Genomic DNA, 26,592 nt, shown 5'->3' with positions numbered 1-26,592 from the left:
AAAAAAAAAAAAAAAAAAAAAAAAAAAAAAAAAAAAAGAATGATGAAGCTGGGTTAGAAGTACCACCAGGCAAAGGAAGTTCCCTTTCTATTCCTCCAACTCTGTACTAAAAAGACCTGCAAGTCAAATCCATTCATTTTTGCCCTCTAGTTGCACAGAGGCCTAACGTAAAGAGCTAGAGTGGATATATTCATTTTTTACTGAGCCAAATGAGAAGCTTCTTTAAAAAGCTTTTTTTTTAAGTTAACAAAATCCATACTAATTTTCCCACATAGCTGCAATTTTCAAAAGGTACCTTTTAATTGTAATAGCTCTGAACCTTTTGACATACTGATGCCATTTCATTCTTCTAATTCTAATAACAGAGCTTCAGATAACTGCCATCATTGGAATGCACCCTCAAACTTAATATAAGTAGTATGAAGTGCAGTGTACCATTTTTCCCGTAAGAGTATTTAGTTTTAAATTGTGGGTGCAGCAGGCCCTCCACATAAGCCAAGAGACTCTGCCTGGTGTTTCAGCACTGTCCTTAACATCTTTAACCAAGTCACTTTTCCAAAGGTGATGATGCAATTCTGTATCTTTTTAATTTCAGATCTGAGATACCTGTGTGAGCATAAAACATAACCTCCTTCACTCCAACCTGGATGTTACAGAAAGGGCAGTGATAGGCTGAAGATAATCAGCTGATCCCTTTAGATTCTGCTTCAAAAATATTTTCATACAACCAAAAATTGGGAAACACCCACTTAACAGGAACTAGTTAAAAGTTATACAGTAAACACATATACAGGTTAAGCATCCCTAATCTGAAAATCCAAAATCCTTCAAAATTCAAAACTTTTTGAGCACAGACATGTCACCACAAACAGAAAATTCCATACCTGACATATTATTTTTTCACTGTACTAATGGTGTGTCTTTTACTGTTAAGTACTCATGTGCAAATAAGTATAAGAAAATGATTACTTATCAGCAGCATATAAATTCGGAGTCAGGAATGACAGTGATGCCAAACAATCACAGACTGTCCACGTGGGTGGCTGCTCTCTAGTGACACCTTTGCTTTCTGATGGTTCAATGTACCATCAAACCTTTTTTGTGCATCAAACTTTGTTTCATGCACAAAACTATTAAAAAATACTGTATACTACTACTTTCGGGTATGTGTATGAAGTGTATATGAAACATAAATGAATTTTGTGTTTAGACATGGGTCCCATCTTGAAGATATCTCATTATATATATGCAAATATTCCAAAAACTGAAAAAAATCTGAAATCCAAAACACTTCTGGTTCTGAGCATCTGTAATGGAATCCTTGCAGCTTTAAAATGTTGATAGATACCTACACTAATTCACAGGGTAAAATCATTGGCATGAACCCATTTGTGTAATGCAGCTTATCTGTATTTTTATATACATGGAACCAAGTACACTAAAATATTAACAGTAATAATTTCAGAGATTTGGGGATTATACTTCCGTCTTTAAACATTTCTACAAAAGATCATTACATAAACTTTTTCTACAAAGTCATTTTCATATATTTTCTCATAGGGTAAGAAACATATACATACAAGGGGTCTTCAAAAAGTTCATGGAAAGACTCATATTATCTTCTAATTCCATTTTTCCATGAACCTTTTCATGCACCCACAAATAAATCTACCGTTTCTATCTTCAACCAATAAAGATATTTAAAAACACTCACCATTCTGGATTTTATTGTTGCTTCTTGTACAACAGCTTTCAGTATCAACTTTTACTGAAGATTCCCTTAAATTCTGTGACTGGCAACCTAAAGTCGAAGGTTCTACCTTTTTTTCTGCACAACTATTAAAGCTATCACTACTGACACCTGCCTTCACTTCTGGCTTATTTGAAAGGACATCAGATGTGGAAGGTGCATGTTCTAGGTGCTTTTGCAGTTCACCAGTACTGGCAATTTCCAACTCTGCCTTAGAAGAAGCCTGTGTAGATAAGCAGTCCTTAAGAGGGCCAGTCAATGGTTGTGAAACAGATTCCAATTTATTTTCCTGATCAGTGTTTGTCTTAGCCTGGATACAGCTACCTTTTGGCTCATTCAGAATTTTCAAGTCTCCAGTTCCAATCTGCGAGGACTTTGAAGAAAGCAACCCTGCTTTACAGACAACATCTGGTTTTGTTCTCAGTATTTCAGGCTTTGAATTTAGACAGGAAGAAAGTTCTTCTGGTAAACTCTGCTTATGACATCTGAAAAAGATAATATGGAAAACTAGAGTCCAGGCCTCTTTTATTTCTCCCTTACCTTCCTAAATCAAGTGGGTGGTTCCCCCCAAAACAACCAGTATGAAAGGGAAAAGAAAACTGCATATACTAGATAGTTTAGGGTAGGTTTCTGTGAAATTAACAGTAATCAAACAAGGGCTGGCCAGTTAGCTCAATTGGTAGAGCATGGTGCTGATAACAACAAGGTCAGGGGTTTGGATCTCCGCACTGGCCAGCTGCCAAAAAAAAAAAGTGATCAGTCAATGGCTCTGCAAATATACCTTAAACGTTCAGAAAAATACAACCCTGAATTCTATCTGCATGTTCTTACAATTCTTTAACTACTTCAGTTTGTTCTACTACTTACAGCACAATGAACCTTACCCCTCAGATTTCCCTCAAAACAAATATATGGAACCAAAAAATGTACTCAGCAGATAAGAAGCTCAACAGTTTTCAAGTGTTAAAACTAACTCTGTGCAGTGCCGATTCTGAGAGTTTCTTTTCTTTTTTTTTTAATTTCAGAGAAACCTCTGCCAAACTCTCCTTTCTTATATGATGAAGATAATGTTTGGATTTGAAAGATAAAACTAGAATTCTTGCTGCTTGCCAAAAGACTTGGAAATTTTATCTCATAGTAGGTGAATATGTCAAGACAAAAATTTTTAAATATGCATATATATTATAAATGTTAGAAATCCCCTCAAAGATATTCAGATAAAATGTAAATTAAAAACTAACAAACCACCAGCAGCACAAAACCTTACTCTGCTAAGAATATGTAACTACCCTTAACAGTGAATAATTTCACAGTGATCAGAACCCAAAACAAATAAAATAGCTGATTGATTACTTGCTTGTTCGCAGAACAATTCAGGATTTTCCCCTCACATCTCACTAGGGATATCCCTGAAGAACTTTTGTTTCTCTGAAATTCATCTTACAGTTCTTTCCCCAGCAAAACACAAGGTCCTTTTTTTCTATTATACTTCTTTTTTCCATACTCTGACAAAGGATTTCATCCTGGAGAAGAATTTCTCAGAAATCTTTGCTTGGGTATCACTGAACTTCCTACTATTCCCTCTCCCCATTTTGAAGACTACTCTGCCTTCTGACTGCTATATGGCCATCCTCCACGCTCCATCCCAGGCCACCCACTTTTCTCCCAGTGAACCACTGTGCTCAGCCACTCTCCCACCTTTCCTGCAGCAGTTTCCCAAATCTACTTTTCTACACCAGTCTCTCTGACCTTAAGTCTTTATCAACTGCCTATATAGGCCACCACCCCTTGCCAACAGAGATCCTTCCCTTAAAACCCCGTTCTCTATTAACCTTGTATCCACTTTAAACCTCTGGTTAACTTCACATTTTTTATTCATTTCTTCACCTATAAATTAGTAACAATATCACCTACAGCTATTACTTCCCTCATTTCTATTATTCTTAGAATCTTCTCTACCACCAAATTTCTCATCTATAATTGGGGTCAATTCATGGCTAGGCTTATGAGAATCCCGCACTGTGACCATGTTTCCCTCTTCTCCACACTCCCATTGACCTCAGTCTCCCATATACAAGAAATTCGTTCCTTTTTCCTTGAAAGCAGACACCAACTCTACAAATGTCTGTAGTATTTCAACTGATCATTCTCACTATATCATCAAGTCAAGAAAGCTTATCTTTTCTCACACCCCCTTTACTTCTATACTGTTTTCTATGTTGTTCTGGGTGCCTTCTACACTTTCCACCTCTGAAGACAGCTCATCAATCTTTCCTTTTGGAAAATTCCAATGAAAAATCTCTGTGGACAACCTAAGTTAGAAAGAATGAACCATGACTAAAATAATTTTTTTTTAATCAAGATGACTAAATATCTTCAACAAATCACTACTTACCCTTGAGGAATTTTTGCTCCAAGGTTAGGTGGAGAGTTGGCAGCTTGGGGAGTACTTTGTTGTCTTGGGTCCTTACTAGGTGGAGTTGCTGCAGTACAGCCAAGAAGTATCTCCTTAAAAACTGTTGTGGGAACAGACTGTACAGGACACATATTGGGAGAAGCCTAAAAGATACCAAACCAACAGATATTAAAAGGAAAGTCCCTACTTGGGAAATTACAAAGTTCTAGCAAAATTCAAGATTTTTGCTTGTTTTAACACTAAACAAGCACAATACCATTGCCAGATAAAAAGAACAGGACAGTAAAAAAAAGTGATAAATCACAAAATTAAGGACTCATCTGAAGGCCGTAAATAAATCACTCCAACTTTTTACAAACTTAAGTCTTTTTATAAAAGATCACAAGCTGATCTTTTTCAGATTTCTGAATCATTATGCCAGAAAACACAGACATGTGGCAGTTACTTTAATAATGCAATGCTTAGGTTGTGAGCTTTTAAATGATTAGTCTCAAATGGTGGCAGCTTCACATGCATTCATTTTGATATGACTTGAGTGCCCACCACGCACTTACTGCGTAGATTGGCAGGAGACCAGACCACATAGGACTCTTGTAGGGAGTGAGGCCTACTGGGTACCAAGATAAGCCTTTGCAATGCAATAAAGGTTGAGGACATGGTTCTTGCTCTTATGTGGCTCATCAAGTCACAAAGGTCATCCCAAGCTGCAAAAAATATCAAGTCATGACAGGCCTGTGGGACAAAGTTGGGACATGCATCTCTCTTCCCTTTACATGTAATTTTATCTTCAGAAAAATAGAAATATCAGATCCACTTCTTGCCAGTTTATTCTATCCACAAAAATAAACTTCCCACCATGAAAAAAGAAGTAAAAGAGAAACCCAACTCAAGACACCTAAACGGAATATGGCTGAACCAGGTGAAATCAATTCGCCCATCTTCTACAGCCTCTTCACATGTGCTTAAACTTTCAGTCATCTACACCTTTCTCAGTCATCTCTTTCTCATCACAATCACCTTTATATTTACCTTAACACCAAACCTAGCCTTCAAGAATCTTCAAAGTTTCTCCAGCTTCTAGTAATTAGCTTCCAAAATTTGAGGTGGAACTTCCCTTAGTAAGTTTTTAAAACCTTACAAATCTGAACGTATTTATATGTAATCTGCTTATGTTTTCTAGAAAGTATATATTTGTTGTTTTGGGCCAGGGGCTTTGGCTATTCTAAGGATACCCTTCGGAGAGTCAACTTTACCTCTCTGGGCCTCAATTTCCTAACCCTTTAAATGAGGAAATTAGTTTATTCCTAAAGTAATTCCTAAAATATTCCTTGTCCTATAATATTTTACAATTCTCTCATAATCACCTATTGAAAAGGTTAGTCTCCCAAAGTTTAATTGCCAAATCACTTCAAAATGCTTATTCAAGGCTCACTTTTACCAAGCATCTTTCCTTATATTTATCACCTTCCTTATTTTGAGTATGTTTAGAATTGAGGCACTTTTCCTTAAATTAGTCTCCTAAGAGCAACATACTTAAGAAAATTTTCTTATTTTTGGCAGCTGGCTGGTATGGGGATCCACACCCTTGATGTTTATTTAGGAAATTTAGATTGCAAATCTATGCATAATTTTTTAGTCTATACAATATCCAACAAGCTACTCAAGTCAAAAAACCCTCCATCTCTCTCATTTCCCATATCCAATCAATCAACCAATAAATTCTGTCTCTATTTCCAAAGTATTTAGTGAATCTATCCATTTTTTCCCATGCCACCACCACCACTGTCTTCCCCCTAGACTAAATGTCTCCTAACTGGCATGACTTTCTTGCATTCTTGCCAGATCTGCTGCTGCCTACCTGAAATTTATTCTACCACAGAGCAATCTTTATAAAATATAAACCAAATAAGATCATGGCACCCACTGCCTACAAGAGTCCCATGTAGTCTACTACACTGCCAGCCCCCCCTCCACTCATCTCATTCCACTCTCCGCAGTGGCCCCCAGTACTCCAATTACATTGGCTTCCTTTCTGGTCTTCAAACATTCTAAGCCCCTTCTTGCCTGGGCCTTTGTTCTTGCTATTCCCTCTGCCTACACAGTTCTCAGTGGCTGGCTGGTTCCATCCCTTCACCCTCGTCAAATGTCACCTCTTTAGAATCTTTGATCACTCGTTCCAAAGTAGTGTCCCATAAGCCACCCCTGACTCTATCATATTCCTATGTTACATCTTTCACAGCATTTATCACACTAATAAAGTACCTTTTACTTATTTATTGTCAGTCTCCTCACAATGGAACATACACTCCTCACGGGCAGAGGCCCTGCTCTTGTATCCACTGTTATATCTCATAAAGCCAAATACACAGCAGATGCTCAATAAATAAGTCTGGCGGAATGAACCTATGAATGAATGAATGAATGCTGCTAGCACTTAATATGTTAAAATAGCTTTAAATAAGTCATGAGTTACCTGAAGAGACAAGCAGTAATGCTCACCACTGTAGATCAGTGTCTAGCACAAATTAAATATTTAATAAATATTTGTTGGAAGGAGGGATGGAGAGCTAGAGGTAAGGAAGGAAGGAGGAATCTGTCGTTTATGCAATGGAGATTCACCACACCAAGAAAAGGGTTTGGACAGGAGCAGCAACAATAGCACCATGATTAAGAGTACTGGATTTTGGTGTGAGACCTTGGTTTGAATTCAGTCTCCGACACTTCCGAGCACACTTTTTATAGGGCTGTACATTACCATAGTGCCTGGCACACAGTAAAGTCAATTTTAGAGATCAGCTGTCTTATAAAGCAGAAAAATATTGTAAAGATTTTTTCTGTTCTAGGTAAGAAAAGGGGAGGGGGGATAGGGAGTTATTGGGTAAGGAACACAAAAAGTAATTACGATTTGTAATGATGAACATGCTAATAATATTGACTTGATCATCACATAGAACACAAAAAGTAATTACGATTTGTAATGATGAACATGCTAATAATATTGACTTGATCATCACATACTGTACACAAATACTGATAGTCAACTCTAGACCCCATAAATATGTAGAAATAAAAGTAATTTAAAAAATGTTTTGTCTCTGTTCTGTCACCATGTGTTAGAATTAGCATAACTTAGGATGCTTTTCCTTTAAGAAACTGAGTATATCCCTCTACAACTTTCCTAAGGTTTAACTCAACAGAGATAGGACTCCAGTTCCCAAACCCGTCTTCATGTGCACATCTCTGCACCGGCCTCTGACTCAACAAAGCGTCAAAGTTTCTTCTTACCTGAAGAGTTTTCCCTGAAGGTCTTCTATACCAGTCATGGCAATAGTTCCTCCCTGCCAGCAGACGGAGATAATATAATTGAGTGTATGATAGTATTCTAAAAAGGACACTGCTGGCTCACACTCCTCAGCAGACTCTTTCCCAATTAACCAAGCAACATCGTAACTCTGAGGAATAGTCTGCTCGGCAGAGAAGACCTTCAAGGAGCCAGATATCACTGGCAAACAGGTTCATCTTAATCAAAAGTATTCATCCAGGCAGTCAAGAGTCTAGCCTACCTAATCTCAAACTCCTGTCCTCCATAGACCACCCTAAAAGTAAACTCTGTGCCTGTCCCACAGCTCTGGGAAGTGCAGACACAACGAGCATCATTCCAAGTGTACTATAGTACTCACCTTTCACTCACACATTTAAATGAACCCCCTTTCCCCACAGCTTCCTTTACCTCTCCAGCCCTCTTGAAATCTTGCCTAATTATAAGAATCACCCAGGATGAAAAAGAAATATGGAAAAATACTCACAATATACTGTAAGGGAATCAAAGAGTCTGCAAAAAAATATGATTTTTAGTTTAAAAAACAAAACCAAAAAAAAAAAAAAATAGGTCTCCATGATATTCAGAAAAAAAGAGAGACAGGAGGAAAGTATTCCATTGTCTCTGAGAAGTATGACTACAATGTTTCTTTAACATACTTTCTAGGTTAACCAAAAATTTTTAAATGAGAATAACTTTAATAATCAAAAAAAGACTTTCTGAAACTTCTAATACCCAGTAAAAAATCTAGCACCTCCAACTTCCTTTCAAATGAGAAACGAGAAAATGACTGCTGTAAAGCTTAAGAGATGAAAACAGACACCTTTTTAGTTTTGTTTTGTTTTTTTCTTTGAAAACAGACATTTTTAAAATATCAAATTTAGTTTCTCATTTTAGATGCAGAAGTAAAGGAACTTATCACGAGGCAAAAGTTCAGGCTTATTTTTTTAATAGTTTCTATTGTGCCCAACAATCATTTCAATAGCACACAAATTTACTGACCAACAGAGGGTGTGATCAACATGCTGAGAAAGATAAAAAAAAAAAAAAAGTCATGTTCCCCACACTGTAAGGGTATTTAAGTCAGACAGAGAGGATCACATCATATATGTATATATTATCACATTTTACAGGCACCTCCTTGAAATTTATGAATTTACTTGCTCAATCACCTTTCCCATCACTGATAAACTTGACACTTTGAAGAATTGGCACCTTCCCCCACAGGAGGTCCCCACTGACCTCAGTTCTGCCCGCATCCCAAGTTGATTCCTCCAGTGTCCAACAGCATACACCATTCCTATTCCCTGTTCCCCTTTCCAACACAATATCTTGCAGCTCTAACACGCAACCAACTTCTCCAAACTGGCCTTTACTATCTCAATCCTAGATTGCTAACAATTTCTCCAGTGTCAGAACCTGACAGGTTACTGTTTACCCTGCCTCTCTCTCAGCTTCTACTCCTGTGGGTTACTTGACAATATCCTCTCAGAGCTTAACTCTCAGATGCAATAATCATAACTTGCTTGACATCCTCTTTACACTCCTTACTACATTGCTTCTCCAGTACCTTACTATTCCTTCCCTTCTTCTCCAGCTCAACCCCTTTCTATACTGAGAGACTAATACAATATCTTAAATGATTGCATGACCATGTCACTTGAGTTTTCTAAGCTAGAACTGTCATGCTCTACAAAGCAGACATTTCATTTGTTTACTTACTTCATTAAGTAGATCCCCCCACTTCCTCAGTCCTAACACCTAGTCTTCCACCATATCCAATTAATGCTGCTCCTAAATAGCCCTCCACCTCCTCGGTTACTGCCTCATTTCAGGTCTGCTTATGGTGAACAATCCTACTAACCTAACCAGTCCCTTCCTTCTTTTTCACCTTCTTCCCTCATTCATAAAGCTCAAGTCAATCTCCTGAACTTAAAACCCCTTAACACCACAACACCCCCCCACCCCAATCCACAAGATAAAACCCAAACTTCCTTTCCACCTCTGACCCTGCCCCTCCCTCTCTTCCCATGCCTCCTACGCTCCAGGCACAATGAAATGCTTGCCCTTCAGCAAATGAGACATGTTCTGTCATTCTGACAGCTTCTGCCCAGGCTGCTACCTGATGCACCTGTATAGCTCCTGCTTAGAGCACTCCCTTGGAGCCTGTGGGAGCCCTTTGCGGTCAGGGACTCCAAATACTTCTCAGTGTCCATGACCAAGTATCCAGTACATACCGAGTTATCAGTATTTCTGGTTTCTTGGGTGGATATATTAGAAATTAACCTGTAAACTTTAAGGCAAAATGAAAGGCAGTAATAACTAATATTCCTCTTCATTCTTTGCTGAACAACCTGAGCCACCACCCGAGGTTAAGCCTATACCCTTGGAAAGAATACAGAGGTTTTAGACACCTTGGTTTACAAAGCTTTTGGTGATGTATCAAAGTTCCTGTTGCCTGCACATAAGCAGAAGACTTGGAAAGCCAATCAACCATCCTACCACAGTGCATGCTTTGGTTCTAGTCAATACCGTAGTCTTGTATGCCTTTGATTCAGAACCCTAGATTCATTCATTGATCCTGGCCCACTCCCCATGATGTTTTCCCTTGCCTTGCTCTCCCAGACCTCAAGGTTCCCTCTCAAATGCTGCCAACAATCTTAACAATATCAGCTTGGCCAATTTTAAAATTCTAAACTCCAGCCTCAACCAGAACATCATAAAGGTGTTTTTGATCATTATAATAATACAGGAAACTATCCATGTAACACAAGTACATCTGGATACCTAAGTCATGAAAGTTATTTGTACTATAATCAGTCCTAATGATTAAACTTACCTAAAAACGAAACAGTCTTAAGTTTCTTGGTCCAAATTATAACTATTTCAGAACAGAATTAAATCTGGTACCTGAACCCAGAGTGGCATTCATAGAAGCCTACGCTTTTCTGGGCAGAAGTTAGTAATGGCAAACCCACCACCTCCTTTGAAAAACAAGTATGTTTTGTTTTCCCAATTATAATCGACCAATCGAACTTCCTTATTATCGAGGAGGCAAAGGTCCTACATTTCAATACTCAATCTACTCAGAATTCTAAGGTTACTCCCATCTTCTCCTGCCAAGCATTCTGCCAATTTGACACATACAACTCAATCTACCTTCAAAAACACCTCCATATTGTGAAATTGTCAAGTCTATTGAGAATTTCCAACAGATAGCAAAAATAAATTTTTTTAACATAAAAAATAGTGAACCAGAAACTTATATTATCTCCATCTGCTTGAGTGTAGAAATTACGGCCAAGATCTGGAACTAGCCAAGAATAGCAGACAAGACAGCTATATAACTCCCAAGAAAATCAGCCATGCAATGTCAGGATTAAGGAAAGCTTTATCCGAGTGGCAAAAATAAATCAAAGTTACCTCAGAGCAAGATTTTGCTTGTTTGGCAACCAGGCTTCCATTATTCTCAGAAGACTTGCGTTTTATACCTCCAATTCTTGTAGAATTGCCTAAAATATTTAAAAATAGGTAAGTTGGCTTTCCTGTTTTTTGTAATGTGAAGAGAAAGAGGGGAAGGAAGAAAAAGAAGATTTTAATCAAACAATGTATCTTACCACATGTCACAAAGTTATCATGTACAACTTCAACATGAATCAGTGATGGATCGACAATTTTCAGTGCTGGAATCTTAAAAATAAACAAAGATAATGGGAAATTAAAAACACTGGAACATACTGAAAATCAGCTCCATTAATATAACATCAGGGCTTCTTCCAAATAATTCTTTTTAATTGTGATTATTTTTATTTTGGCTCTAATATTGTATTATAAAATAATAAAGCTGTTTAGCTGCTAGAAGATCATAAATCCTCTGTATAGTTATCTTGCCCTGTCAAGTTATCTTACATGCACTTATCATTTTCTTTACCTCCTCACAGTTGACTTGAAGAGTTTTTGATGTTGGGTTTCCATTTACAACGGTTGCTGAAAACCACTGAGTAGATGGGTCCAAGCTATAAATTTTTACTTCTGAACCAACTAAGTTTTTGTCACCTTAAAAAAAAAAAAAAAAAAAGCTCTTAGAACAATTTGCATTATCTCCCAATAGCATCATCATCCAGGGCAATCTTTTCCTAAGTCTTTTTAAAAAATGCAGTAGATAAAAGTAAACAGTAAAAAATTGCTATAAACATAAGATGACAGACATTTCAGCAAAGCTAGGAGAAAATTAAAACTTTTTATTTTAAAGCTCCAATTTCCTACGGGATTTACCTTAGACTGGCAATATATTTACTATGCTATATCAGACCAAGTAGTATCAAACAATTCATTAAGATCTAACTCATTGTCCTGGGTAGATTTTTAGAGGAACCAAATTCAGGAACCCCAGCAGAACTGCTAAGTCTGATTAAAAAAAACTTATGATTGTGAAACTGACCAAAAAACTTAATAACAGTAACTGGGAAGGTAAGGATTATCAAACTAATGCCTTATCAACTTTATAAGACTGAAATTCCAAACATATCAAATTCCATGTCAAATACAGCTGAGCTTTTCTAATATCTACTTTACTTTTACAGTTTCACATAATCCTGAACTTTCTAAATTTCAGAGGCTTTAGAATATATTAAGTCCATTTGTCATCTAGTTGCATGGGGAAAGCAACAACGAAAAAAATTATTTTTAATTTTTAAATTTCATAATTACTTAAAAAGTTTTTTTTAGAAAAAAATAAGAATTTTCAATGTGAGAATGAGTAAGAAGGGCTAAACCTAGCTTGTTACCTTCTAATCCTAGTTAATCATTGGTCAACTCATGTACTGCCACCAACAGATAAATAACCCACATACCTTGTAAAAGATGGCTTTCATCTAAATGTTTCACAATCAAAGCTTGAAATTCTTTGCTGACGTTCTGATTATCCATAAGAGAAAGTCGAAGAAGGTTTACATCCTAAATCACAAAGTATCATTACATTTTAAAGTCAGAAATAAGAACAGTTGTTTAAATTTTATTGGATACTTCAATTGGTTCAATTAGATGAGTTAAAGTAGCATCAACTAGCTAGTTGATTGCACCAATCATTGCAACTCTAGTGAACTGGACAGGCCAAAAAGTCAGAAACCATCAAATAATGCAGACTGAAGTCTCATCCCAAGCCAGGAGCATGAGAAATGCTGGCTCAAAACATAATTTTAAACATGACATAACTTTGGCTATGGGGAAATAATAGGCAAACAAACTAAGCTGGTCAATCCAAGCAAAAAACACTCTGTATCCCCAACACTGGAAATGGGGAAATCACAGATCCAAACCTAGAGGGCAAAAGACATCCAGATGAGATACATAGAGATGACATACATTGTCAATTCATGAAATTGATGTTTTTAACTAACAACTCATTGCACAGATTCATTTAACCTAACTAGTATTCCAGATGCATTCTTCTTTACAAAAGGTAAGAGAGGTGGAAGAGATAAACAGAAAATCTGAATGAATAGCCTAGGGCCTCAGAGTAAGCCAATTCTGAAACATTCAATTAGTAGCAGCTCCACTCTTGGCACTATTCCATAGTCTTCTGGCTTTGTATGCACACCCAGTTATGATAAATGTATATAGAAACTGTCAATAATAATAACCTGCCAAACCCAAATTCTACCAGGGCAAAGAAACAGTGCTAAATACAGAAGCCCTTCTGATATCAAGCCTTCATGCTTTTCTTCCACTGCAAATGGATACATACTGGCCAAGAATGGTTCACCCATCTCTCTCACTGGGAAGGATAACTAGTCTCTTAGACAGAGGAGCCATTTTGGAAAAATGCATTTATCTGGCCAAATAACATTAGACAAAACCAGAGTCTCCATAAGAGCTCAACATTAATTATCAGAGTGAGTCATGTGTGGGTTTTTCTTTTTCTCTCATGCATTTATTGCTACTGCAATTTTAAAAAATTTAAGGGTAGTCTCTGAGTGCTACTACAAGATGAAACAGTATTATTAATGGAGAGAGCCAGGAAGGGCCCTTCAGTAAGATAGATAACTCTAGTCTGCCTCACAGAGTTTTACGGCTCATCAAAAGTGACAGATATCTTGTCTTTGTCCTTACCCACAGATAACTGAGTCAAATTCAATCTAAAGGCAGACCTTAAGTTTCAACTCCAATTTCTGCATATGCCAAATGATTTTCAGGTATTCTGTGCATTATTTAGAGCAAGCATCCTACTGAGGTAATCACATGTCCCAACATGAAACTGCATACAATAGAAACACGATATGATCATCCATAGCTACAAGATAATACCCTGAAGAGCTAAACACTGACCACTATTATCATTAGTTTTGTGGGTTTTTCTTGGCAGCTGGCCAGTATGGGGATCTGAACCCATGACCTTGGGTTATAAAGCTGCTCTTTAACCGACTGGCCAGCCCCTCTATTATCATTAGTAAATGTCGCCCTCAACTGACTATATTAACATTACATTAATAACAATATTCACACTGATATTGTGTGAGCCCACTATGCACCTCCCCGAAAACATTTAAACACTTACTGATCTAGACTTCTTTTTCAATCTCAAGAAACAAAACTAAGAGTTCTACCTTAAGTGAAAAGCTTGGACACATGAAAAATGTAAATTCAGAAAACCAGGAAGTAAAAACTACTCTATGGCTCAGTAAAGCAATATATCCACAATCCCTCGTATGTTCCTTGGTCCTTACGAGCAAGTCATTCTCCCTTTTAAGAAAGGAAAAATATCAAGATGCCTACTAACCTAACATATGCAGGTCACTTGCATCTGAAACTAGCATAAGTGAAAGGATTTTTCATCTGTTCCATTTACTTAAACATTACAAAGTAAGGTTCAGATTATAAACCTCGTTTTCACTCACTTGCAGAATATGGAAGTAAAAGTGAGACTAAAGCAGAGAAAGCCAGGGCTTTGAGCTTTCCAGTATGAGGGTACTTCAAAACCTTCATGGAAAAAGTTATATCATCTTTTTTTTTTTTTCCTTGGCAACGGGCCAGTGCAGGGATCTGAATCTTTGACGTTGGTATTATTTATAACACCATGCTGTAACCAGCTGAGCTAGCCAGCCAACCCAATTCATATTATCTTTTAATTATACTTTACAACAAACTTTTTGAAGTACCCTCATATAGGCCCAGCAATCCAATGACCATTGACTCTAAACTGCCTTTTAGCAAATACACAGGTTTAATCCTGCTACATCCCTCAGAAACAAGTTAGGTCTGAAGTCACAAAACAGAAATGGGATAGGGGATGATTAAGCTTCATAAGCGATATTTAAAAGATGAACATTATATAAAACCAGCATTACTCCTAGGGCAGTGATCTGTGGAGACAAATTAATCTGTGTTCTTCCTCTCCCTTCCAAATTTTCATAAAAAATAATCACATATGAGCCAAGACCCAGGAGCCTGAATGTTGTGAATAAAAAGGTAGGAATTTTGCAACCTAACTGGAAAAAATATTTATATATACGCACACATACATACATACATGAGGGTACTTCAAAATTTCATGGAAAGATTACATATCTTTTAATCCTATTTTTCAACAAAGTTTTTGAAGTACCCTCATATATACACACACACAGAGTCAGTTCTCATTATTCACAGTAGTTATGTTCTATAAAGTTGCCAAAAACACTTAATTAGCAAATACTGAACCATTGCTCCTAGGGGAAATACACGAGTAGGTTCCTGTGAGCCTCTGGTCACATTTTCTTTCCTTCCTTTTTTTTGGTAGGTGGCCGGTATAGAGACCCAAATCCTTGACCTTGGTGTTATAAAACAGTCACATTTTCATTAACCAGTCAATACATAACCTTGTTTTATGTGTGTTTCTGTTGAAAGACATTATTTAATACACATTGCTGATTCATTAACCTTGAACTCACAGCCTTGAACCCACAGAAGTATAACTGATTACTGAGCAAAGCTAATCTTACACATGCATTTCCTTCTTAAGATACATCACAGACTTCTTGCACTTAGGAACACTAGACAGCACTTCAGCACTACTTTAGGGGGCCATTTTAAACAGTAAAATTACCAAAAAAGGCAGCACTAAATAGACAGCAAAAAAGGACACTTGTTTACTGGGTGAGAGCTGAAACCAGAAGAACAACATCACCTAATTTGACCTCAGGTAACTCAAATTGTCTGCCGTTCTGCTTAAGTCTGCAAACGACCATGAACCGCAAGTATTGATTTATACATTTTAGCAAGCAGGTGAATTCATAAACACAGAATCCACAAAAAATAAGGATTGGTCGTATATACAAGTATGTATGCATATATATGTGTGTATGTATGTATATATATATACACACATAAACAATAGCCATCTTTTAAAAATTATGTTTGTATCACCTAGGAGTTTTCATACACACCGTAGTACCCTTATCCTTTCAACCTCAAATGGACAGTGCTAACACTGAGGGCCAATGTGTAACAACTAATTGCTGATGGGATGGGTTCTTTTGTTAGGTATATGAATTAGAGCAATCAACATCATACTTTATTTCTCATACTAAGGGAGTTTGTATTTCCATTTCATGGTTTAATATTGTTTCTGAGTTTTACCTGTATAGGCTTCAAAAGGTCCTTAGGAAGAAATACTCTTTGTTGATCCCCTAGAAAGCGAATAGAAGTTATGGATCCCAAACCAGCCTTGTCCAACAGAGGTTTGTACATCTAAAACAAAACAAAAGAAAATGTTTTCGTATCATAAATGCTGTCAGCATAATTTCGAAAATAAGAACTGGAAATTTTCCACGCACATGCAGAAAATGATAAAGTCATTAAGTTTATTTACTTAATGTAATTCATAAAAACTATTTATGAAATCACAAGAGCACACAATTTTTACTACAACCCTATAATTTAAACAAGATACACGTTTGGAAGTCATTAACATATAGGTCTGGGTCCACACATCCATGGTTTCCCTAAAATTTAAGCAAAAAAAGTGTGCATGTACATTTCTGGGGTGAGACAGGGCCATGTTATTAGCAGATTCTTAACAGGTGGGGAAAAAAAATACAAACAGCAAAATACAACTTTAACCAAAATCCTATATCACTCAAAAATCTCTATCAGCTCTTCTTACTCAACGAGCAAAATCTTAACTTTGCTAGCACTGCATATAAGGCCCTTCAAAAGTTGATCATCCTTCAGTCATCCTCCAGGCCTTTCCAAACATGCAAATCTGACCCTTCCTCCTTCAAGTCCCAGCTCATGTTCCATAGAGCCTGAATTATCCTCTCCAAGACACAGTGAACACACTACTACTCTAACTACACCAGCCTTACAATGTGGATGTGGCACAATCACATACTATAGTATCTTTACAGTCAAAAAAAATTATGAGCCAGAGAGAACCTTGAAGATCATGAGACCAAGACTGGAAACCCTTATAGGAGACAAGGCAACAGCTACTAACTATTCAGCACCAGCCTACTGATGCCATAAGGAACTGCCACAAGGCCCCAGTGTTGCCATAGCCTGCAGTTTTTTCAAGAGACACTGGAAATCTAGGTGTTTTTAGATGTACTCTCTACATTTTTAATAGAAGGCAACTGATTCAAATTTTCTTAGAACACTGTAAGGGACAAACAAATGGATCTATTTGTTTGTATATGACTGCTGATGTCTGACCTCTGTCCCAGAAATTCCCATTACCTCCATTCCCATTTTTTTTTCTTTCTTTTTTTGTAGTGCATTCTCAACTCTAGTCTTTTTCCCTATTACCTACTAGACAGGCCTCTGCTGAAATCCACTTAACTCCTTAACCTTCCCATTTTTCAACTGAAGAAAATGAGGCCCAAGAAAGTCAAAGGACTGGCCCAGAGTCACAGAGCTCCTAACAGGGCTGGCAGGAGATCCTGGGTGCTCTTCTGACTCTTTCACATTGTGACCCATCTGGACTATTATTTCTCAGAGGGCCAAATATAGGCATTATGTATACATATATATTTCCTCCTTTCACCCATAATGATGAAATGCCCTATCTTCGTAAGCTCAATAAGCCTGAGTTTTACTCACTATTGCAGGCCACTGAACAATTCGTTCAGAAATTTCAGGTGACTTCCGTTCAGCCAAAACCAAGTTATGCTCTACCAAAAATGCTCTCCTCAGAAGGCTGTAGACTTCTATCCATCTTCTCTTCCTCCAAGATTCCCCATCGAACTCCACACACACCTAGACAAACACAATTGAAAAAAGCAGATTAACAAAAGTAAACATTATAAATCCCCAAGTTGAAATATACCCTATTATTCTATTTAAATTTTTTATCTAGATGTGCTATCCCTCCTTTCAGCTCCCTTACTTCCCTTCACAGACCACAGTAAAAATAACCAGACACGGACCATGCCTTGGCTCCCAAATTACTTTGGGATGCAGAAATCACAGGCTCCTCAGGCCAGTCTCAGCTCCCAAAGTAACCCCTTGGAAGCCCAAAAACCAAAGACCCCCACTGAGAAGATTTTTGCATATGTTAGACACCTGAGCTTTCAGAATTGGAAGACACAAATTTGAAATCAAAAGAAGTACTTATCCCATTGTACTGTAATTCTCTGTTGACATTGTACCTGGGCATAAGATGACCCCCCATCACCACAATCCACCACCCGCTATTGAATTCCTCTGGTGTCAGTAGAATTCAGCACAAGGCCAATATATGGCACATATCCTCAAGATCCCTTTCAGATGAATAAGCTGGGAAATTTACCTCAGAGTGTGGAGTCTATGACTACTTTGTCGTTTACTAAATATAGAAATAAGTAATTAATAAATGACCCCAGGGATTTCCAGAACTACCTCTAGCTTCTTATATGCAAATTAAACTATTTTTGAAATATAATCACAAGCAATTGTGATGTTTTCTGTTTCCAAAATAACTTTTAACTCTAAGGCTGCAACCTTTACAACATCTATAAATATTTTAAGACATAAAAAAATTCAGTCCAAAAGTGGGTCTCTGGCAGTGACCCAGAAGTAGGAAGTGTTCACAAAACCTTAAAGGTCATATAAATGTACCAAAGCACACACACCACCCTCCACCCCACTTCCTTAACTTACTATGAAAATATTACCCCTTAATTTATTTTAGATCTTCTTTAATGTTTTTTGTATTTTAATGATTACAATAAACTCCCTCAATATTTGGTGCAAAAATCACTGTTTTTCTTTGATTTAAAATTCCAAAATAATTACAGTAATAAAATAAAATTCCTCCTCTTACTAAAGAGGCCCCTCATTTTGGGTTCCAAAGAATTAGTTATTACATCTATCATCTATCAAATCTGTTTATAATTTCATAGACATCACTCAAATATCCCTTTTCAATCTTCAGTTAACTAATACATCTGTCAGAACCCAATTCAAAAATCCTTTCCTCAAAGAAGACTTCCCTTACCCAAGAACCTCTCTCTGCAAAGACAGGTCCCCTTATTAACTTTACTCAAAGCTTTGTACTTTTCCTGCCTAGCACTTACATACATTTTGCATTATTTATTTGTGGTTAACTGACTGACATATAAATTCTAATAAGTCAAAGTCTGTATCTGCTTTTGCTTACCCTACCACTGGTATACAGTCCCTAATCAGTACTCAAATACTTGTTAGAATAAATTTCTCTCAGAATTAGGTGCCTACCTTCTGTTTCTCATCCACTTAGAAAACAGTAAGTTCCATATGGATATGCCAGATACACCACTAGCCCCAATCCTGAACTTCTCTAGCCTATTTTAAACAGAATATCTCTTTAAAATCAATGAAATTTAAGACCCACATTAGCCTTTCTCCCTCAACAACAAAATGTGCATCCCAAATTTCCCAGGCAACTTCACCTAGGAAGCTACATATCTTCTTGGCTTTTAACCTTGCAGTTATTACTGAATACTTTTCAAATCAGAATAAATGTAAATATGTGAACACCCATGTGGCAAGGTGCCATATACACTTTCTGGTTATAAATATTCTGTCACTGTAACCAATCAAATGGTCCTTCAGAGTGTGCAGAGACTGTCCATCTTCCTTTCTGTTTGCTAGCCACAGAATCCAGATCCTCTGACATCTCCCCTCAATGGTCTAGTCTTTCTGCCCTATACTGACATTAACCTCAAATCTTAGTTTTAAGTGACAGAATATTCCCATCTATCAGCAATGTGGCATAAGAGGAATGAACATACACAAATTTCAGAATCAGAGAAATCTGGATTTGAATGCCAATTATATTGAAGCCTTTTTAGAATGATTTTACATGCATAAAATAAAATATACAAGGGTACTTCAAAAAGTTTATGGAATGATTCATATTATATTTTAATTCTATTTTTCCACACACTTATCGAAGTACCCTCGTATAAGATTAAAAAGGAAACCAATTAAACTGCACCCTTGCTTAAGTCTAAGCTCTATGAATCTTGTTTTACTAGTTTCGAAATGAAAGTAGTAACATCTACCTCTCATTGGATTGTTAGGTAGATTTTAAAAGCCTATATTGTATCTGTCAAGGCAACTAGGTAGTCTTAAGACCTCCATGGTAATTCAAATCTTAATTTATAATGGTATCACTTCTTAAGTTAGGATTTAGGGAGAGAGGATCTTCAACATGATTAATATCTACTCGGCAAAAAAAAAAAAAAAAAAAAAAAGTGAAGGATTAAGATCTTAAGTGGTTTCCCAAAACTTAAGCAACATCACAATTCTTATCAGCTCACTATCTAAAGTTTAAGATAACTCTAAACAATTTAGAAACAATTTATGTTTATGACTTTCAAATATTAGGTTATGTTGCTTAAAAAATCACATGAACTTTGGTTTGAAAAAAGATGACTTTGAAAATATATATAATGGGGGCCGGCCCGGTGGCGCACTGCTACAGTGCGCCGCTTGGGAGCGCGGCGGCGCTCCTGCCGAGGGTTTGGATCCCACATACAGACCGGCCGCTCACTGGCTGAGCGAGGTGCGGGTGCAACACCGAGGGTTGTGATCCCGTTGCCGGTCCCGGTCCGGTACGGGCGCGACACTGAGGGTTGCGATCCGTTGCTGGTCACGAAAAAAGACAAAAAGGAAAAAAAAAAAAGAAAATATATATAATGAAACCAACAAGCTGTGAGCGTTCTTCAACATTCTTTCAAAAGTTTCCTATTAAAACCATTTATGACATCTTTCATTTGTGTCTTGAGGTCTGAGGTTCTCTAAAAACATCCCTTCAGAGAAGCCTCTTGTGTAGATATTTCTACAAAAAGGCATTCAAATTCAGGGGGAACTAAAGTAACTTGACCAAGCTCATGCAAGCTGACAGATATAACTAGTTTCCATTCCAAATTGTGTTCTTCTCCCATGCTCCTTCTGCCCACAGAGATGTTACTTATGTCTGACCCAAAAGGCCAAAAAGAAGCCAATTAATTAAGATTCACTACCTATAATTTCCAAATTTGTTATTTTTTTTTAATAGGGCATTTTGTAAACATGCCCTTAATAGCCTATCAAATATCAAATAAATTATTTCAAGCTAATTTTTTTTCAACAGAAAATCTCTTTATGATATATGAATTAATATTATATCTGATCAAGCTAATCTCAAAACTTCCCATTCGTAGCATATACTCATCTCACCTGAGTATATGATTATGAAAACCATAGGAAAGGCCAAGGAAAATATTTCAAGTTTAAAAGTAGAATGGCACACACACAGAATGGCATGGTCTTTTTAGTCAAGAAGTTTTTAATTACACATCTACTCTATGCCCAGCACTGCAATGCAGAATACCATTTATTTCACTACTCCAACAAATTAACTGAATTCATTATGCTTCTATTTATGCCTTCTTACACCTAAATAAAATGCTCGTCTAAAACCCCCGAGTCTAGCATTCAGTTATAAGGGGTAAACAGTTTTTATTACACTGTGCTAGGAGTTCCTCATTTTACATGGCTTGACTGGAAGCAAAATCCACCAATATACAATTTCCAATTGTATGCAAGGAAAAAAGTCTAAGCATTGGTCAAGGCAGCCAACTGCTGACATTAGCAGGAAATAGTACAGACAGATAACAAGAACTACATACTTATCTGCTAAGGACACACCTAAGGACTAACAAGGGGCAGAACACTCAAGGAAAAGGTAGGTTTAAAGGAAGAGAAAGTCCTAGATAGACAAGTCAGGGAAGGAGGGCATTCCCAACATGAATAATTCTGTGAACAAAGCCAGTTAGAAAGCAACTTGCTTCACATTCAAGTAGAAAGAGCAGGACAAAAATAAAATTACAAAGGTCCTTATAATCACATCTAATTAAGATCTGTTGTTATTCCAGATGAAGGGAATGCCACTGCCCCATCAGAGATTACTTCTAAACTGTTTCTCCATAAGAGATAGTAATTTTATGATTTATTCATTTATTCATTCAAATATTTGAGCACAAACTATGTACCAAACAGTGGTGTAGGTGCTAGGCTAAGCAAAATAATAAACTGCTCTAACCTCTCTCTACCTGAATATTAAAGCCTAATGTTTAAGGTTTGCAGACAAACTCCGGCAAGTTACTTAACTTCTTTAAGCCTCAATTTCTGACACTAAAAAATGCAGTTTACCATCTATGACATTTGTGAGGAATAAATGAAGTCCTTGCCACACAATAGCCCTTTAATCATTATTACCTATTGTTATGTCTTCACCTTAACTTCTTTGTAATCAACTACTAAAAGTATTGTCTTTTTGTCATCTAAGTGAATTTGTTAGTCTCTCTCCAGGTAAAACAAAGTAACAAGCTTTGGCCTCAATATCATCTACAACTAAGCCAGCCAGCCTAGACAGACTTATATTTGTACTAATACAAAGAAAACAGTTACATACTACTTAAATTTTATTTATTCATATTCACCTCAGCTCCCAGTACCCCCCCAAAAAGCTCAATGCCCCAAAGCCCAGGTGTAAGCATGGTATTAGTTACTTGATTCCTGCCTGCATCTCACCAAGCACAATTTGGTTCTAGTGTTTCACAATCCTAGTTTTTTGTTAAATACAACAGCGCCCTTAACTTTAAGCCAATTATTTCACCTGATACTCAACTAAGGAATGTAGTGATAAATCATGATTAGAAAAGAAATACAGATTTGTGCTTTACACGAGGGCTAAGGTGTGAAGTCTGCAGGTAAGGCAAAAATCCAACATAGCCAAAACCGTTCTTGAGTTGAAATCCCCGGTGTCTCCAGATTAGGCATTTTAGTGCAGTGGAGAAGACACACAGTCAAAGCTGGATTCAAATCTTCCCTCCATCACTTAGTAGCTAAATATGCAAATCTGGACAAGACTCCTTTTCCTAAAAATATTTCTTCATTCAGAAAATGAAGATACCACCATCTCCTTAAAGTATGGGAGTAGTGGGGAATGGGGAAGGGGTGATGAAGATTTAAAAAAATACATGTAAAGGACCTTTTAGATTGCCTGCCTAACCCAACAGGTCCTCAATCAGCGCCAGGGAAGGGAAGGGAAGGCATAGTCTCTCCTCATCTGCCAAAGAACTAAAGACTGCAAAGTTTAAATAAAATGTTTCCATTCATAACATATAAAAATAAGTACACTAAAAAAAAAATTTACTTAGCAGGTGAAATAAAACACAACAAACACAGTATCTACTATACAAAGCCCATTTTATGTAGAAAGGTTATTAGCCTAAATAGGTTGGCTCTCCTGCACCACAATACATCATCTCTATGAACATCAAAACCTGATTTGGTAGAATGAGTGGAACAGAGGAGAAAAACCAAACCTCACAGCGTATGACAAGAGACTTTTTGCGGCATAGCTCTTGATCACTGGGCAAGGTGTTTAAGGTAGTAGCCTCTGGAGTATAAAACTTCCTGGGTTAGAATACAGGCTATGTCAATTCCTAGGTATGTAACCCTGGGCAAGAAAGATACTTTATCTCTCCGAAGAACAGTGTTTTCATCTGTAAAATGGTGGCAATATTAGTACCCCCAAACAACTGCTATAAGGATTAAATAAGAGCAATGGCTGTAAAGTACTTGGCATGATGTTTGGCATGTCGTTAAGTGCTCAATGGTCACTCACCCTTTTCAATATAAAGACAAGGCACACAGTAGAGCTTTTAAAATATATAACTACATTTCCCTTTCCCACAACGCTTTTAAAACTAATGCCGGTTTGGGCATGCACTGTCACCCTGAAACTGTTCAAATAAACAGTGTTTCAGAAATCAACATATCCAACTGCCAATGATAAAACCTGCTCCCTCTATTTGAGCATAGTTTTCAAGAAAAAGCAATGATGACCAAGTGAAGACACTGAAACACATCCACTACCCAGGGTGGAAATATCTTCTGTTCTGACAAGCTTCCTTCAAGTTATCATCACTTTGGAGTCTTTGTTAGGAATCTTTTTTCAGTTATTTTTGCACAAAGGAGTCTTTGTTGATACAATGACTTCCTCACTGGGTGTTCCCCGACAATCCTTTAGCACCAATATTTCTATTAGGGAGTACAATCAGAATTCATCTCTCTTTGAAAAGATCCAACAGAAAAAAGTACCAAATATCATTGATTTAAAAAAAAAAAATCACGGGCCGCACTTGTTCTCATTTCTTTCCCTCTACCCCCCCCAAACACACCCAAGTGCAGTATTTCATTTCTGAAGCCATTCCTCCAATACACCATATATTGGGCAGCTCCACCCCCAAACCTCCATACATGGTCATATCCCACACCACCCACAGACTCATCATAGACAACCAGGAACCCACTCTTGCCATGACCCACCATATACGGACAAATTCCCACTCTAACATGCCAAACAGACCTAAGCTCCTCCCTCTACACTCACACTTCATGTTTAACAAGTCTGAAAGTTTTTTTTTTTTAAAGTTGATGGGAGAAATTAGGAAAAACCAAAAAAAATAAAAATAAAAAAAACCCACTCTAAGCACTCCCAAGCACTAACCCTCAATTCTTAATGATTCCAAACATCATCCACTTGCCCAACCTAATATCAACAATACTCCTCCCTTTGGAGAAATAATCAGAGTCCTCGTGGGGCACAGCGCCGGCATTAATCAAGCGTGTCTGAACAATCCTAAGCCCATTATTAAACGCAGGCGGCCAAGAACTCCAGGCCAAACACATCTCGGCTCCACACAGCCATTTCAAAGACTTTTCAAGGTCTAGTTTTCTGCATCTTCAGATCAGAGGCCAACTTTCTGGCCTCCGTTTTCAGAAAAGGGAGGGAGGGGGCCGACTGTCGCGTTACCAAGGTAACTGAGAAACGTCCGGCTGCCGAGGCCCAGGAGCTGGTTTTACCTTCAGATCCTTCTTGGTAACGTCGGTGTGGGAGACAGCTCGAATGGTCCCGGACAGCCAGGGCCACTCGGCGACGCGCTCCACGTCCCAGCTGTCGTGGCCACCGTCGCCGCCGTCAGCTGCGGACAGACTGAGGAATCGCTTCCCCACCAATACCGGCCAACTTTCTCCAAGCGTGAGCACCATGGTTTCCACGCCTGCAGGAAGGGCTCCTCCCTGCAAAAACACAAAAACAAAATGCGGTGGGGGCGGCCAGAGATAGGACACCGGGATAGGATGGCGGGGGCTAGGGCGGGTGGAGGGGTCCTAACCCTACGCCGAGGGCTCGACCCGAGGCGGACCCCGCACCCGACCTCTCCCCGCCCCCCGACTCCGTCCCCCAACGCAAATACGGGCCCAAGCGCCGCGTGACCCTCGCTGTCCCAAGTTTCGCTTTTCCAAAACCTCAAGCCGAAACGCAGCGGGAGTGAGGGGAGAATTCGCTGGGACTGAAGCGGATTTTAAAGTGTTCGCCCCTCACCCCGGAAAAGAAAAGGCCCCCAATGCAGAGGGCCTGTCCTAGGCGGCCGGGTCCCCGCCTGAGCGGCCCCGCGGGTAAGGGTGGGCGAGCCCGCGAGTCCGCACTTGCCCCGCCGCCCCGCCCCGGCACCCCGCTTCCCGGCCGCCGGGCCCCCGGAGCCCCTCGCCCGGGCCTGCGCCGTGGCGCGGGGTCGGCGGGGCCGCGGGGTCGGCGCCTTCACCTTTCTTCCTCCTCTCCCCGCAGTCGAGGCCGCAGCGCTCTTACCCCGCCTCCCTCCTCCCTGAGTCACCGGCGGCAGCCGCCGTCCCCAGCCGCCCCGCCGACTCTAGCTCTGACTTGGTTCGAGAGCTCTCACAAGACACGCACAGCCTCCCGGGCCCGCCCCCTTGGAGCCGCTTCCGCTGCTCATTGGCTGAGGCAAAGAAGTTGGGCGAGGCTCGGGGGGAAACAGCCCATCTCCATTGGCCGACCTGCCGAGGGCGGGGCGAGAGAAAAAAACAATTCCTTGGCTGTCTCCTCCCCTTCCCCTCCCCCTGTCGACTCCCGGACGACCCCCATTAGGTTAAAGTACACGGAGAGTGAGCGAGAGATCCCTCCGCCATAGGCCCATTCTTTCTGTTTGTTGCCTCCTGGTATGCAAAAAAAGTCCCGCGAAATCGGTTATCAACTTTGGGGCCTGGAGGGAAACTGCCGTGGCGCACAGATAAGACCGAATGGCAAACCCCAGGTCTGTAAGTGCCTACTAGATTGCTCTCCAAGTGCGTATGCTGTCGACCGAAGATAGACCTTCCACTTGGCGGAAGAATCTCACAGGAAAGGGGTGAGGGCGGCGCAGAGTCAGCGGGGGAGGGAAGGGAAGGGAACGTGCGGTTTCAAGCGTACTCAGCTAGAGGGAGGAGCGATAGTGCTCTGGGGGCTCGTGCGCAGGCGCATTGCGGAGCAGAAGCTGGAGCTTGGGCTGCTGGGTGAAATGGCCGCGGGAGGCGCAGGCGCACGTGGTGCTGATCTTGGAAGTCTAAAGTCCGCCATTTTGAAGGATAAATGAAGAAAGGCATGGAGTTACTGGGAAATGACGTTCATTAAATCTAGAGCAAAAGAGGCCATTCAGTACAATGTAGGCTGGGATTTTTTTATAATGTAAAGGGGTGATGAGAACAAATTCTTAGACTTACAAAGAAATTGAAAGAGTAGATGAAGGCCATTATGATGCAAGGGGTATGAGAGAAGGTGAC

General features: G+C 38.9%; 1 protein-coding gene across 1 annotated transcript in view; it reads right to left on the bottom strand.

The window, feature by feature from the left end:
- The window catches only part of KDM3A (lysine (K)-specific demethylase 3A), a 49,985-nt gene extending 24,357 nt beyond the window's left edge, over positions 1–25,628 (bottom strand). The window contains exons 1-10 of the mRNA XM_008578483.1: positions 25,581–25,628; positions 24,841–25,056; positions 17,563–17,718; positions 16,102–16,212; positions 12,339–12,441; positions 11,417–11,541; positions 11,103–11,175; positions 10,909–10,997; positions 4,146–4,309; positions 1,715–2,235 (exon numbers count right to left, since the gene is read on the bottom strand). Of these exons, the coding sequence (XP_008576705.1) occupies positions 1,715–2,235; positions 4,146–4,309; positions 10,909–10,997; positions 11,103–11,175; positions 11,417–11,541; positions 12,339–12,441; positions 16,102–16,212; positions 17,563–17,718; positions 24,841–25,026 (1,528 nt within the window). The 5' untranslated portion in view covers positions 25,027–25,056; positions 25,581–25,628. The remainder of the gene's footprint in view (positions 1–1,714; positions 2,236–4,145; positions 4,310–10,908; positions 10,998–11,102; positions 11,176–11,416; positions 11,542–12,338; positions 12,442–16,101; positions 16,213–17,562; positions 17,719–24,840; positions 25,057–25,580) is intronic.
- Positions 25,629–26,592: the final 964 nt, after the last annotated feature.

This window comes from Galeopterus variegatus, unplaced genomic scaffold, assembly GCF_000696425.1.
Source record: "Galeopterus variegatus unplaced genomic scaffold, G_variegatus-3.0.2 Scaffold1695, whole genome shotgun sequence".
In the NCBI taxonomy this organism is placed as follows: domain Eukaryota; kingdom Metazoa; phylum Chordata; class Mammalia; order Dermoptera; family Cynocephalidae; genus Galeopterus; species Galeopterus variegatus.
This window is presented reverse-complemented; position numbering and strand designations above follow the sequence as displayed.